We start from the raw sequence: 15,444 nt of genomic DNA on the forward strand, positions 1-15,444 counted from the left end.
AGTGTGGGTATGAGGTAATGTAAAGAAGATAAGGTTTAGAATAATCCTATAAAAATAGGCTGCCCGGTGTACTAAGTGGGCAGTCAGATGGTTGACATCCTGATTGTTCCAGCCGTTGTTTGCAAATAAAGGCTTTTAACTTCTTGAAGAATTCTCCGTGTCATCTGCTTCGTTTTGAACACCGGTAACCACGACAGGGGCTGCAGCTGGGGTGACTGGACCGGGGGAGGGGTAGATGACTGATCAAACCTGTTGAAGAAAAGGTTCAGATCATTTACCCACTTCTGGTCCCCCACGGCCTGGGAGTCCGGGTCCTTGTACCCAGAGATGGTTCTGAGGCCTCTCCAGACTCCGCTGATGTTGTTCCTCTGCAGCTGGTCCTCCATCTTCTTCTTGTAGCTGTTCTTCCCTTCTCTGATCTTTAGATTTTTTTTAGATTTAGAGATACAGCGCGGAAACAGGCCCTTCTGCCCACCGAGTCCGCGCCGCCCAGCGATCCCCGCACATTAACACTATCCTACACACACTAGGGACAATTTTTACATTTACCCAGTCAATTAACCTACATACCTGTACGTCTTTGGAGTGTGGGAGGAAACCGAAGATCTCGGAGAAAACCCACGCAGGTTACGGGGAGAACGTACTAACTCCGTTTAGACGGCGCCCGTAGTCAGGATCGAACCTGAGTCTCCGGCGCTGCATTCGCTGTAAGGCAGCAACTCTACCGCTGCGCCATCTCAGCTCCTTTTGCACAGCCTTCAGCTCCTCCTTATTTCCCGACTTAAAGGCCCTCTTTTTCTCCTTAAGGAGATCCTTTATGTCAGGGTTGACCCAGGGAATGTATGTATAGCCTCCGAGAATGTCGGATGGAATTTTGGAAGGAACATATATCATATATATCATATATATACAGCCGGAAACAGGCCTTTTCGGCCCTCCAAGTCCGTGCCGCCCAGCGATCCCCGTACATTAACACTATCCTACACCCACTAGGGACAATTTTTACATTTACCCAGCCAATTAACCTACATACCTGTACGTCTTTGGAGTGTGGGAGGAAACCGAAGATCTCGGAGAAAACCCACGCAGGTCACGGGGAGAACGTACAAACTCCTTACAGTGCAGCACCCGTAGTCAGGATCGAACCTGAGTCTCCGGTTTATATATATAAAACATATACATATACAAAACATATACAAACATGTTTTGTATATATTTATTTCTTGAATAAAGTATTTTTAGATTTTTTAAAAAAACAGGTTATAGGAAATATGTTGTCAAGCTGGAAAAGGCAAATCTGGTTTGACAAATGTGCTCAAATTATTTGAGGATATACTGGTGAGAGGCGTGGGTTTGTGATTGATAGAGTGTAGATTGGTGTATTTCCATTTCCAATTGCATTTGAATAGGTGCCACGTGGGAGGGTGGTGTATAAGGCGTTGGTGAAGGCCAGATTTCCGAGCATGACTCATCCTTGCACAACTATCGTGTTTTCATCATCAGTCACACATAAGATAACATCATTCACCATCTATTGCTGCTTTGCAGGGAACTTTGCTTCGGTTGCCTCAGGGGGAGCTATTGAATGGCAATCCCTGGATAACCGTTTTGGTGATACATAGAGTCATAGAGGGGGGAGGGTGGGAGGGAGGGGTGGAGGGAGGGAGGGAAGGGGAGGAGGGAGGATAAGGGGGGTTGAGGGGGATGGAGTGGGGGGAAGGGGGAGGGGGTGGAGGTAGGGGGAGGGAAGGAAGGAGGGGGAGGGGAGGAGAGAGGGGGGGGATGGGGTAATGGGGGAGGGGGAGAGGGTGGGGGGGGTTAGAGGGGGGAGAGGGTTGGGGGGGGGGATAGGATGCACCAATGCAGGAGAGGTTTGGGCCCAATGGGTCCACTTGGTCTAGTTATTTATATACGTGGCCTGCAGGAAGGAGCACTATGTCAGATTTCCAAATTTACTGATGACAGAAAATATATGTGTAAGGGCATCTCGTGAAAGAGATATGTGATTTTGCAACAGGATTACAGATAGGTTGAGTGAGTGGGCAAAAGGCCAGCAAATGGAACTAAAGGTGAGGTCTTGCACTATGGTAAGAGAAATCATAAGGTAAATTATTAATCTAAATGAAATACTGGGAGATTTAGGTGTTCAGGTGCATAAATCATATATTTTTTTAAAACAGCAGGCAGGGCCAACAAGTAGTTAAGAAAGCAAACAGTATTTTGGCCCAACATTGCAAATGGGATTATAGTTTTAAAATAGGGAAGTTTTGTTGTAATGATACAGGGTGCTTCAGCTGGAACTTGTACAGTTTTTGACCCCTTCTCTACAGAAAGATATGGTGACGTTGGAGGCATTAGAAAGGAGATTCACCGGGCAAATTCCTGGGATGAGAGGATTTTCTGACCAAGAGAGACTAAATAGTTTGGGCCCAATGGGTCCACTTGGTCTAGTTATTGCCTGCAGGAAGGAGCACTATGTCAGATTTCCAAATTTACTGATGACAGAAAAAATATGTGTAAGGGCATCTCGTGAAAGGGGTATGTGATTTTGCAACAGGATTACAGATAGGTTGAGTGAGTGGGCAAAAACATACCTTGGACAATAGACAATAGACAATAGGTGCAGGAGTAGGCCATTCAGCCCTTCGAGCCAGCACCGCCATTCAATGCGATCATGGCTGATCACTCTCAATCAGTACCCCGTTCCTGCCTTCTCTCCATACCCCCTCACTCTGCTATCCTTAAGAGCTCTATCCAGCTCTCTCTTGAAAGCATCCAACGAACTGGCCTCCACTGCCTTCTGAGGCAGAGAATTCCACACCTTCACCACTCTCTGACTGAAAAAGTTCTTCCTCATCTCCGTTCTAAATGGCCTACCCCTTATTCTTAAACTGTGGCCCCTTGTTCTGGACTCCCTCAACATTGGGAACATGTTTCCTGCCTCTAATGTGTCCAATCCCCTAATTATCTTATATGTTTCAATAAGATCCCCCCTCATCCTTCTAAATTCCAGTGTATACAAGCCCAATCGCTCCAGCCTTTCAACATACAACAGTCCCGCCATTCCGGGAATTAACCTAGTGAACCTTCGCTGCACGCCCTCCATAGCAAGAATATCCTTCCTCAAATTTGGAGACCAAAACTGCACACAGTACTCCAGGTGCGGTCTCACCAGGGCCCGGTATAACTGTAGAAGGACCTCTTTGCTTAGAAAAATGAGGAGAGACCGTAACAAAACACATCAGATCCTAAGGGACCTTGACAGAGTAGATGTTCGGATGATGGGTCATGACTACAAATAAGAGGACGGTCATTTAAAACTGAGGTACATTTGACATTTCTTCTCTTGGAGGGTAGAAATCTCTGAAATTATCTGCCTCAGGAGGTATGCAAGAAGTATTTAAAATGGAGGTGAATAACTGTTTGATGGACCAGGAGGGGTGTGGAGGAATTGAGGCCAACATAGATCAGCCATGAACATATCAAATGCTGGCGCAGGTTTGAAGGGCCTGATGGGCTACTCCTTCTCCTTCTTGCTGGTGTTCTTGAATCAGTGAATGTGGATGGAGTATTAGAGCATGGAAAGAGGCTCGTTATCCCGGCTCATTCCCACTGACCAAGGTACCCCATCTAAACCAGTCCAGTTAGCTCACATTTGGTCCGTATCCCTCCAAGGCGCATCTACATAATACTAGTGGCATTGAAGGTTAACACTTAAAGTTTAATTACAGAGGAAAGGGTACATTTTATTCTGGATGCTGTCTTAACAGTTCACAATTTGAGGGGAATTTTCCATCACATCAATGTTTTCACTAGAAAAGTGCATTATTTCAGCAAATCATTTAACATTACATTCTTCTGTGCAGGTGCTTACAATTGAAAAATAAGTTTCAAAAGATGAAAGTCAGATTTACAGAAACCAGTGAAAGATTAGTCGCATGCAATAATAACATAAACTACCACAGTGAGTGAAGGACACAAACATTTTCAAATTGTGCAATGTATACCTTCACTTTAAGGACGATTTATAAAGCGGAATTTTTCAGAAGTTTCATGTAAAAGCTTTTGTTCGGTTAGAAGTTCTCGAAGTGATGATAAAATTGGAGTTTGTGCCGCTTGTTCATTTGTTTGCAAGCTTTATCTACATTATTGGTCATCCCAGGAGGTCCGCAGCTGAACACCCCAATCTTGGAAACCTGATCAATAAAAAACAAATAGATTACACAGAGAAACACGTCACAATTCCCTCAATTATCCTGGATCAATTCAAACCGTTATCTGATCGACACTCTCCTTCAGCTCGATGATCTTTTTCTTTTCTTTTTTAAATTTTAAATATTTATTTTTATTGAAGGAAAGATACAATACGAAAGTCGTAATGCATTACATTCCCCTCCATTTTGTTTTTTATATATAACAACAAAAATAACCCTCACCCACCCTCCCTGGACACCCCTTTGCAGCTGATGTGTTCACAATACATCATATCACAAATACAAATGCACAATTTGACAGCAAAACCTCTACATTCTTCCAAGGCGATCTTTTTCTGATGTAAAGTTTTCCATCAGTTTTACTGACAGTAATGCATTGTAAAGTTTTCCATCAGTTTTACTGACAGTAATGCATTGTTTCTCTGAATTTTCCTCTCTCGATCTCCAGAGCTCCAAATACCTCTCCTCATTCCTACTGAGTACAACAAAACCTGACTATAATTAGAGTCAGACTCATGCAGCACAGAAACAGGCCCGATGGCCAAACTAGTTCATGCCCCATCTACGCTAGCTAGGCCCATTTGCCTGAGTTTGGCCCAATTCCCTCTCAACCGTTCATGTACCTGTCCAAATGTCTTTTAAATGCTGTTATACTACCTGCCTCAACTACTTCCATGTAACACCATCCTCCGTGTGAAAATGTTGCACCTCAGATTCCTATTATATCTCACCCCTCTCACCTTAAACCTTTGTAGTCTGGTTCCTGATTCCCCTACCCTGTGCATTTACATCAATCTTTATCAATTCCATTTTATTCTTCCTATTTACCATGTCAGATTCAGCCTGAATTAGAATCATGGAATCATACAGAACAGGAACAGAATCTTTGGTCAATCATGTTAATGCTGACCATTCAAAATCTATATACTAAAACTCTTTGTTTGTTTATTTGTGATCGAACTACAGCCAAAACGGTACACGATAGCGTGACAATTTTAGGCCCACCTTACTCACCGTCATCGCTTTAATGGTAAAGCAAGTAGTTTTATTGAAATCGGTGTTATATTTTTAAAGTTATTCACATTAAAAAAATTAAATCTATCTCCTAGGGAGGGAGGAGGGAGGGGGAGGGAGGTGGGGGGGAGGAAGGTGGATAAGGGGGGTTGAGGGGGATGGAGAGGGGAAGGGGAAGTGGGGAGGGGAGGGGGGCAGGGGAGGGAGGGGGGTAGGAGAGGGTTGATGAGGCATTTTTAAATGGATCTACGAATGAATAGGAAGGGGTCAGAGGGTGGTGGTAAATGGAACGAGCTGCTGGAGGAAGTAGCTGAGGCAAGTACAACAACAACATTTAAAAGGCATTTAGACAGGTACCAGGAAAGGAAAGGTTTCGAGGGATATGGGACCAATGCAGGAGAGGTTTGGGCCCAACGGGTCCACTTGGTCTAGTATTCTGAGAAAACTACAAGTTTTACCGAGGTACAGTGAAAAGCTTTTGTGTGCTAACCAGTCAGCGGAAAGACAATATGTGATTAAAATTGAGCCATCCACAGTTTACATGATAAAGGAAATAATGTGGATAACGCTGAGTGCAAGATAAAGCCAGTAAAGTCTGATCAAAGACAGTCTGAGGGTCTCCATTGAGGTAGATAGTAGTTCAGGACTGCTCACTTGTCCTACTATCCACTTCATTGGAGACCCTTGGACTATCTTTGGTTGGGTTCGGCTTGGGTAGTGGTGTGTTTGACCAGCATAATACTTCACCAGTGTCAAGACGAAAATGTGCATGTTCAGTAATAATAAAGTCTCCTGAAATTTCAAATCTATTTTCCTAAACTAATGTGAATTATTCAGAAATTTGAATTAGTGATACCGTTGCCCATTCTTGATTAATATTTGGTGCGTCATACTCAATAGGCCAACACCATGATAAAAACATAGAAAATAGGTGCAGGAGTAGGCCATTCGGCCCTTCGAGCCTGCACCGCCATTCAATATGATCATGGCTGATCATCCAACTCAGTATCCCATACCTGCCTTCTCTCCATACCCCCTGATCCCTTTAGCCACAAGGGCCACATCTAACTCCCTCTTAAATATAGCCAATGAACTGGCCTCAACTACCTTCTGTGGCAGAGAATTCCACAGATTCACCACTCTCTGTGTGAAAATAAACGTTCTCATCTCGGTCCTAAAAGACTTCCCCCTTATCCTTAAACTGTGACCCCTTGTTCTGGACTTCCCCAACATCGGGAACAATCTTCCTGCATCTAGCCTGTCCAACCCCTTAAGAATTTTGTAAGTTTCTATAAGATCCCCCCTCAATCTTCTAAATTCCGGCGAGTACAAACCGAGTCTATCCAATCTTTCTTCATATGAAAGTCCTTGACAGGTCATTGGAAGTGTTATTAATATTTTGGTGCAAGTCACGTTCACGTTGGTTGAGGTTGGATTGGATTTTAATGTTATTTCCAGGCACCAATTCCTGTATCGTCATGGGTTGACATTGTGATTTAATGCAACATTTCGTCCTATAATTTATTTGCTGGGAGCAGTATTAAATTCAAAGGCCGTCAATATAAGAAAATTGCCATCAATCCAGCAGAAAATTCAGGCTAAACATGGTCTCCTTCAGTGCAGTTGTAGCTGCATGTGTGGCGCCTTCACTTGGAGTTGGATCCATGTCCTGAGATTTGCACAGGAAGAAGAAAGGAATAAAATGATATGCTGAAGAGGAATCAAAGCAGTTCAACTGAGGTATAAATGTTGGAGGGTATCAATGGGGCTTTTCATTCTGTACACCTGCCTTCCTTGCTTTGTCAACTTATCTCATATAATCGTTAAGTATGGAAACAGGCCCTTCGGCCCAACTGGTCCATGCTGTCCAAGGTGCCCCATCTCTGCCTCAGAAGGCAGTGGAGGCCAGTTCTCTGAATGCATTCAAGAGAGAGCTAGATAGAGCTCTTAAGGATAGCGGAGTCAGGGGGTATGGGGAGAAGGCAGGAACGGGGTACTGATTGAGAATGATCAGCCATGATCACATTGAATGGTGGTGCTGGCTCGAAGGGCCGAATGGCCACCTCCTGCACCTATTGTCTATTGTCTTAACTAGTCCCATTTGCCCGTGCTTGGCCCATATCCCTCGAAACCTTTCCTTTCCTGGTACCTGTCTAAATGCCTTTTAAATGTTGTTATTGTACCTACCTCAGCTACTTCCTCTGGCAGCTCGTTCCATTTACCACCACCCTCTGCCCCCTTCCTATTCATTCGTAGATCCATTTAAAAATGCCTCATCAAACCAATGCATTTCTTGAAATGGTGTTGAAATGGCAATGCTTGCCGTGGGAACGGCCGGATATGTGAAACCACAGCTGCCAAACCGCAGATCACTTACTCACCTCAGGGTGCACATCCACAAGTGAATTAAAGAACGGGATAAATTGTGGACGCCCAAAATGTGTGATGGATTTAAGTCCAGTGAACAAGCTACGATTTGACACCTTCTGAAAGTGGCGTTCACAGATGTACTAAAGCAAAAGAAAAAGATCATTTACCTCTGTCCAGAAAATAGGGAGAAAGTACAAATAATAGATTATCAACGTGTAGGAAGGGACAGCAGATGCTGCTTTACACCGAAGATAGACACAATATGCTGGAGTAACTCAGTGGGACAGGCAGCATCTCTGGAGAGAAGGAGTGGGTGACATTTCTTCGGCGTTAAATGAGCTTGAGTTGACCTTTTTACATGATATTCTGCTGGCTGAGACCCTGTGAGTTTGTAGGAGGGTCGCGACTGTAAGAGTGCGAGGTGAGAGTTTCACCAAAAGACCTCCAGAGGCAGGGGCGGAGCTGGGAATGGAGCTTGGGAGAGGTTAAAGTGCCAGGGTGGCGCAGCGGTAGAGTTGCTGCCTTACAGCGCTTGCAGCGCCGGAGACCCGGGTTCCATCCTGACTACGGTTATGTCTGTACGGAGTTTGTACGTTCTCCCCGTGACTGCATGGGTTTTCTCCGAGATCTTCAGTTTCCTCCCACACTCCAAAGACATACAGGTTTGCAGGTTAATTGGCTTGGGGTAAATGTAAATTGTCCCTTGTGTGTGTAGGGTAGTGTTAGTGTGCAGGGATCACTAGTCGGTGCGGACTCGGTGGGCTGAAGGACCTGTTTCCGCGCTGTGTCTCTAAACTAAACTAAATCCCAGTTCAAAAATAAATTTGTAAACGTCACGGTGGCCCAAGTGTTGCCTACCAGCATGGTAGTCCGCAGGTCGAACTTCTCTGCGAGCTGGGTGATGTAGATATGGACGGAAACCAGGGATTTTTTATCAATGTCTTCAACTTCACGGATGATATCTTCCAGCCATTCAAACTGCCTCTGTGTCCGAGTGACCCAGATAAAGTAGATCTGGCAGCAAAGAGATTTACAAGGTTATGAAGTTCCAAAACAAAATCCCCAAAATACACAGCTCCATTTGTTTGTCCAGTTTGCAAATTCACACTGATTCAAGGTTGATTTGTAATCTCACTGCGGTCACTCTCATCTCTTCCCTGTCCCATCAGGCAAGAGGTACAGATGTTTGAAAACGCACACCTCCAGATTCAGAGAAAGTTTCTTCCCAGCTGTTATCAGGCAACTGAACCATCCTCTCATCAGCTCGAGTGCGGTCCTGACCTCCCACCTACCACACCGGAGACCATTGAACGACCGTTAATTGGACTTTATCAGACTTTGTCTTACACTAAATGTTGCCTCCTTTATCCTGTGAATGGCTTGATCGTATTCATGCCTAGTCTTTTCTTTGACTGGATAACAAAAAAATTTCACAGTACCTTGCGACATGCAACAATGATAAACTAAATTAGAAATTGTTAAGGGCTAATATCTCAGTCTGATAGATAAAGTGATGTGTTGCCTAATGCCCATACATAATACAAAACACCATGGCCCTCACTTCAATTTTCACTGCTTTGCTAAGTAATGACAACAGCTCAAACATTCAAGGTGGAACTAGCAAATATGTTTGAGAAGGAAAACTTACAGGACATTGAAGAAAGTTTCAAGTTCACACAGAGGCAAGGCTAACTCTTAAATCTCGTGTTCCGTATGGGATCAGTATTAACCCTTGTGTCCGCATACTTTATAGGGCAAGATTTAAACGAGCAGAGTTTATACCGCATGTGTGATTTAAAAAAAAAGTTATTTCCCAGAATATTAAAGGAGGAACATAGAGACACAGGGAACTGCAGATGCTGGAATATTCAGCAAAACACAAAGTGTTTGAGGAACTCAGCGGGTCAGGCAGCACCTGGGGAGAGAATGCACAGGTGATGGTTTGGGTCGAGACCTTTATTCAGACTAATTGTGATAGAGGTGAGAAAGCTGGAAAAGAGCGGTGGGACAGGACAAAATTAATATGAAGAAACTGCAGATACAGATTTACGCTGAAGATAGACACAAAATGCTGGAGTAACTCAGCGGGACAGGCAGCATCTCTGGAGAGAAGGAATGGGTGACGTTTCAGGTCAAGACCCTTCTTCAAAGCTCAGCAAGTGATAGGTGGATACAGGTGTGGGGGTGCTTGGGTAAGATTCAGTCCGGATGAAGGCACCTGACTCGGAATGTCAACTGACCATTTCCTTCACCAGATACTGCAGGAGCTGCTTAGATCTTCAAGACGATTATTTGTTACTACCAAACAAATAAAGCAGTTTAAAGTTTATTACATATAGATTTTTTGATTAGGTTCCAGGAAACGAATGAATGCTACGTCCACTGCAAGTTATAAAGAATAAAGGAAATGTCCCAGTTGAGAAAACTTTTTAAATTGCGTTTTGATTTACCTCCGTGTCATTCAGCAGGTCGGAGAAGGAATCCTACATAAATTATGTTCACTGTGTTTGGAAATAACAGCTAACATGCTAAATCTATCACGTACAAGGAACTATCAGAACGTTAAAAAAAACAAATGAATCTGCTTTTCATGTTATTGTACTGCACTGCTTTCTCTGAAAGCAGGAATGACACATTGGAAGGCTGTATGAAGAACACAAAGATCGCACTGTGATCTGGCATTTCTCACAACTTTAATCAAGGTATCCACTCAGGGGAAATTATATGTTTGAAAAAAAGAGGGTAAGGACAAATGTGAAAAATAGATGTGTGACTGTTAAAGGGGTCAATTTATGGAGTAGTTGCAACAATGAATTAAAAGCGTGTAATAATATATGTAAATTCAAGAAAATGTTCAAAAATATTATATTTGAAAGATGCAAAATATGTGATCAGCACTGAGAAATGACAGAAATAATGGTTCTTGACTATATTGTGTTTCTATGTTTTGGTTATCTGCTTCTGACTTATGATGGTGTTTTTAAAAATTATATTTTGTTAAGTATTAAGGGTAGGCACAATTGGCTTCGGCTTCTGACTACACCTTTTTTGTTTGGTCAGAAAATATCATGTGTGATTATATTGTTTTAATTTTGATACAATGGTTTCGTACTGACTTTCACAAGTGTATGGTCAATGTGTTGTATTGTGTTGACCGGAAAATAAATGAATAAATAAATAAGTAAAAGATTTTGTTAAATCACTGATTTCATTTGACCAACATCACTGATTTAATCCGAGTGTTAAGTGAGGATGTGATTGGTGACACAGGGTTACTGAGCCAAATAAGTCCCATGAAAAGAAAAAAAAACCTTTTTAATTCAGCACCTTTCTTATCCCAATCCGAACATTATGGCCTCTGTTGAAATATAGGAAACATTGGCAGACAATTTTTGCACAAAAACTTTACAATAATTCGTGATCGCTATCCGTTACAGACACAAAATGCTGGAGTAACTCAGCGGGACAGGCAGCATCTCTGGATAGAAGGCATGGGCGATGTTTTGGGTGAAGACCCTTCTCCAGACTGAAGTCAGGGGAGAGGGAGATACATTGATAAGGAAGTGTAAGGTGTGAAAACAGGACAAAGGGAAATGTAGAATAGATCAGGAGAAGGTAACAACAAAACAAAAACAGAGATATAGACTAGTAGTTTAAAGGATTAGTAGCTGTTGGAGCTGCACTCCTCCAGTAAATGGAGAATGTTAGATTACACTCATGATTGTGCCTTGACTCCAATGCCACAGGACATCTCGTCCCAACATTATCTTCATAGTCACAATATGTAAGTGGCAGGTGAATCTTTAGTCCATGATGGCATTCAGATTTTGATGGGAGGACTCAGAGATTGTAATGCCATTGAATGTCAAGCGGATGTGCTCAGATTCTCAGATAGTCAAGAGTCTAGAGTGTTTTATTGTCATACATCCCAGAAAGAACAATGAAATTCTTACTTGCAGCAGCACAACAGAATATGTAAACAGAGTACTCGGTAAAATAGAGTAATAATAAACGAAAAAAGGTTAAATATGTAAATATATTTGATGAAGCTGTCCATTTTACAATGAACTGCAGTAGATGTTAAATGTCTATTGTCAGTACATATTTTACAACTATGGCACTTTCCCTGATTAAATGACTTGCGACTTTGACTAATCCAATGCATGATCAGCATACGAGTTGTGTTCCATGAAATGGCCAGCAACAACATAAAAGTCAGCACCTTTAATGCGACACAGTGGCGCAGTGGTAGAGTTGCTGCCTCACAGCACCAGAGACCCGAGTTCGAACCAGACGACTAGTGCTGTCCGTACGGAGTTTGTACATTCTCCCTGTGACCACATGGGTTTTCTCCAGGTGCTCCGGTTTCCTCCCCCACTCCAAAGACGTATAGTCCGAAGAAGAGTCTCGACCCGAAACATCACCCATTCCTTCTATCCAGAGATGATGCCTGTCCCGCTGAGTTACTCCAGCTTTTTGTGTCTATCTTAGGTTTTCTATGTTAATTGGTTTCTATAAATAGTGTCCAGGATGTAGGATAGAGCTAGTGTACGGGTGATTGTAGGTCGGCACGGTCTCGGTGGGCCGAAGGGCCTGTTTCCACACTGCATCTCTAAACTAAATTAAACTAAGGTAAATTAAACCTTCAGAAGGGGAGGGGGAAGAAACTGGAGAAAATAAGCCATTATTTTTATTGACTATCTCAAGATATCTCAATGTGTCAGCAAAACGTTTATTGAGATTAGACACAAAATGCTGGAGTAACTCAGCGGGGCAGGCAGCATCTCTGGAGAGAAGGAATGGATTGGGTTATTTCAGGTCGAGACCTTTCTTCAGCGTTAAACAAGCTTGAGTTTACCTTTTTACAGGATATTTTGCTGGTGGTTGTTGACTTGAAGACCAGATCTTTGAGGATGGACGCAAAAGGAGTCACACCAATCCCACCTCCTACCAAAACAGATACTTCAAACTTGTTCCACTCTTGGTGACCTTCCCCAAAAGGCCCATCTAGGTAGATCTAAAAGGAAAAGTTCTCAATTTCAATTAGTGCTCTACAACACTATCTTTCTATGCAGTTTGCCATTTATAAGCCACTTATAGCTCTCATAATGTCAGATGCTCCTGAAAGGGTGAGGGTGGTGAAGGGGGAGGAAAGTCAGAGGGTGGTGAATCTTTGGAATTCTTCGCCACAGAAGGTTGCGGAGGCCAAGTCACTGGATATTTTTAAAGGCAAAGAAAGATTCTTGATTAGTACGAGTGTCAGCGGTTATGGGGAGAAGGCAGGAGCATGGAGTTGAGAGGGAGAGATAGACCAGCCATGATTGAATGACAGAGTACACTTGATGGGCCGAATGGCCAAATTCTGCTACTATGAACTAATGAACATATCTTTATAACCTAGACTTTACTCACCCGTTTCCAGGCACATATCTTCATTAGATTGATTGTTAAACGTTGTTTCGCAAACATCTGTGGTTCACCTTGACATGTTTAGCTACTTTAATCATGATATAAAATTGCCATTGTGATGGTTCCCATGAAATCCTGTTGGGTTGAGGATTTCACTACAAGTGTCTGACTTCACTCTTCTCATCCTTTCACTTATCAGGCCCACCAGAGAACTAGGTTCAATCCTGACCTCGGACGCTGCCTAGGTGTGGAGTTGCAGATTCCTCCACTGTGACCACATGGGTTTCCTCCGGGTGCTCTGGTTTCCTCCCACGTTCCAGGTTCAAAGGTTAATTGGCCCTCTGTAAAATTTCCCATAGTTTGGAGGGAGTGGCTGAGAAAATGGGATAACCAAGAAATAGTGTGTATTGAAACATATAAGATTATTAAGGGATTTATTGAAACATATAAGATTATTAAGGGATTGGACATGCTAAAGGCAGGAACATGTTCCTGATGTTGGGGGAGCCCAAAACCAGGGGCCACATTTTAAGAATAAGGGGTAGGCCATTTAGAACGGAGAGTTGTGAAGCTGTGGAACTCACTGCCTCAGAAGACAGTGGAGGCCAATACTCTGGATGCTTTCAAGAGAGAGTTAGATCGAGCTCTTAATGATAGCGGAGTCAAGGGATATGGAGAGAGGGCAGGAACGGGGTACTGATTGTGCATGATCAGCCATGATTACAGTGAATGGCGGTGTGGCTCGAAGGGCCGAATGGCCTACTCCTGCACCTATTGTCTATTGTCTATTGAACAGACGATCGATGGTCAGCGTGGAATCGATGGGCCTATTTCCACGCTGTATCTCTAAACTCTAAATAATAACCTATTGATCATTTGGAGATTTCCTTCTGTTTTGGGAAATAGCTCACACTGGAAATATTCAACCTTATAAATTTCCAAAATTCCGATCAAAGATAAACTGGAGTAGTCTTTTTACCTTTGGGTAGCCACCGAGAGTCGACACATTTTCAGGTGAGTAGGTTTCCCGTAAACGCATTGTCCAGGGTCCCACGGCCCGGATGTGAAGGCTGAGGGTGTCTTCATGAGGTGCTGATGTCAAGGTGAAGGGATGGTATTCGTTTGTGCCCAAGACAAGGCTGGCAATACGCACCCACTGACCAGACATGTAGTCAAAATCTCTGGGCCGTTTAAATTCGAGGTTAGTAACGCCTACAAAAGAAAAATGTGATTGACGTCTTTTGGTGCTTCCACTGGCAAAATTCACATTTTTATCAACAGCGACAAATGTCAAGTTGTTCAATGATTTATTCTGCAGGACTTAATGAAATATCTCAACCACGTTCTGTTGGGTTAGTTGGTATGGACTTTGCACATTTTCACTGTGATTGCGTGGATTTCCCCTGGATGATCCCATTCCCTCCCACATTCCAAATGTGTGCGGGTTTGTCAAGTCAAGTCAAGTCAAGTCGATTTTATTTGTATAGCACATTTAAAAACAACCCACGTTGACCAAAGTGCTGTACATCTGATTAGGTACTAAGGAAAAAAAATGAAACATACAGTAGCACGCAAACAGTTCACAGCGCCTCCTCAATGAGCCTCAAACGCTAGGGAGTAGAAATAGGTTTTGAGTCTGGACTTAAAGGAGTCGATGGAGGGGGCAGTTCTGATGGGGAGAGGGATGCTGTTCCACAGTCTAGGAGCTGCAACCGCAAAAGCGCGGTCACCCCTGAGCTTAAGCCTAGACCGCGGGATAGTGAATAGCCCCAAGTCGGCCGACCTGAGGGACCTGGAGTTAGAGAGGTGGGTTAGAAGATTTTTGATGTAGGGGGGGGGAATGTCCATTTAGGGCTTTATACGTGAATAGGAGGAGCTTGAAGTTGATTCTGTACCGTACAGGGAGCCAGTAGAGAGAGGCCAGAATCGGGGTGATGTGGTCCCTTTTACGGGTACCCGTCAGGAGTCTCGCTGCGGCGTTTTGGACCAGTTGCAGGCGGGACAGGGAAGATTGGCTGATCCCAGTGTATAGGGAGTTGCAGTAGTCTAGGCGGGAGGAAATGAAAGCGTGAATGATTTTTTCTATGTCGTCGAATTGGAGGAAAGGTTTGTAGGTTAATTGACCCTCTATAAATTGCCCCTAGTTTTTAGAGAATGTGAGATAACATAGATCCAGTTGGGATGGGTAGTCAGCATGGACTCTGTGGGCCGAAGAGCCTGTTTCCACTCTGTATCCAAACAAAATTAAACTCACTAAAGCAAGCACGCGGGTGAAAGGCACATTTACTGCCAATCCTGGATAGGTAAAAGGGACGGCCTTTTATAAACAGGTATTCCAGGACAGAGGAGCAAAACTGAACTAAGACCGGCACGTTAGTGCACCGCAAAGTATTGAGCAAAAAGCAGACACTGGTGCTTTTCCCCTTGCCCGAAGAGT

At 43.4% G+C, this 15,444-nt stretch overlaps 1 protein-coding gene across 1 annotated transcript in view; it reads right to left on the minus strand.

Annotated features, from left to right (window-relative positions):
• Positions 1-3,706: 3,706 nt before the first annotated feature.
• The window catches only part of LOC144610824 (dual oxidase 2-like), a 92,569-nt gene continuing 80,831 nt past the window's right edge, over positions 3,707-15,444 (minus strand). Inside the window, exons 30-34 of the mRNA XM_078429749.1 lie at positions 13,987-14,219; positions 12,457-12,615; positions 8,457-8,612; positions 7,610-7,738; positions 3,707-4,196 (exon numbers count right to left, since the gene is read on the minus strand). Coding sequence (XP_078285875.1) covers positions 4,074-4,196; positions 7,610-7,738; positions 8,457-8,612; positions 12,457-12,615; positions 13,987-14,219 — 800 coding nt within the window. The 3' untranslated portion in view covers positions 3,707-4,073. The remainder of the gene's footprint in view (positions 4,197-7,609; positions 7,739-8,456; positions 8,613-12,456; positions 12,616-13,986; positions 14,220-15,444) is intronic.

This window comes from Rhinoraja longicauda, chromosome 38 (assembly GCF_053455715.1).
Source record: "Rhinoraja longicauda isolate Sanriku21f chromosome 38, sRhiLon1.1, whole genome shotgun sequence".
Taxonomy (NCBI): domain Eukaryota; kingdom Metazoa; phylum Chordata; class Chondrichthyes; order Rajiformes; family Arhynchobatidae; genus Rhinoraja; species Rhinoraja longicauda.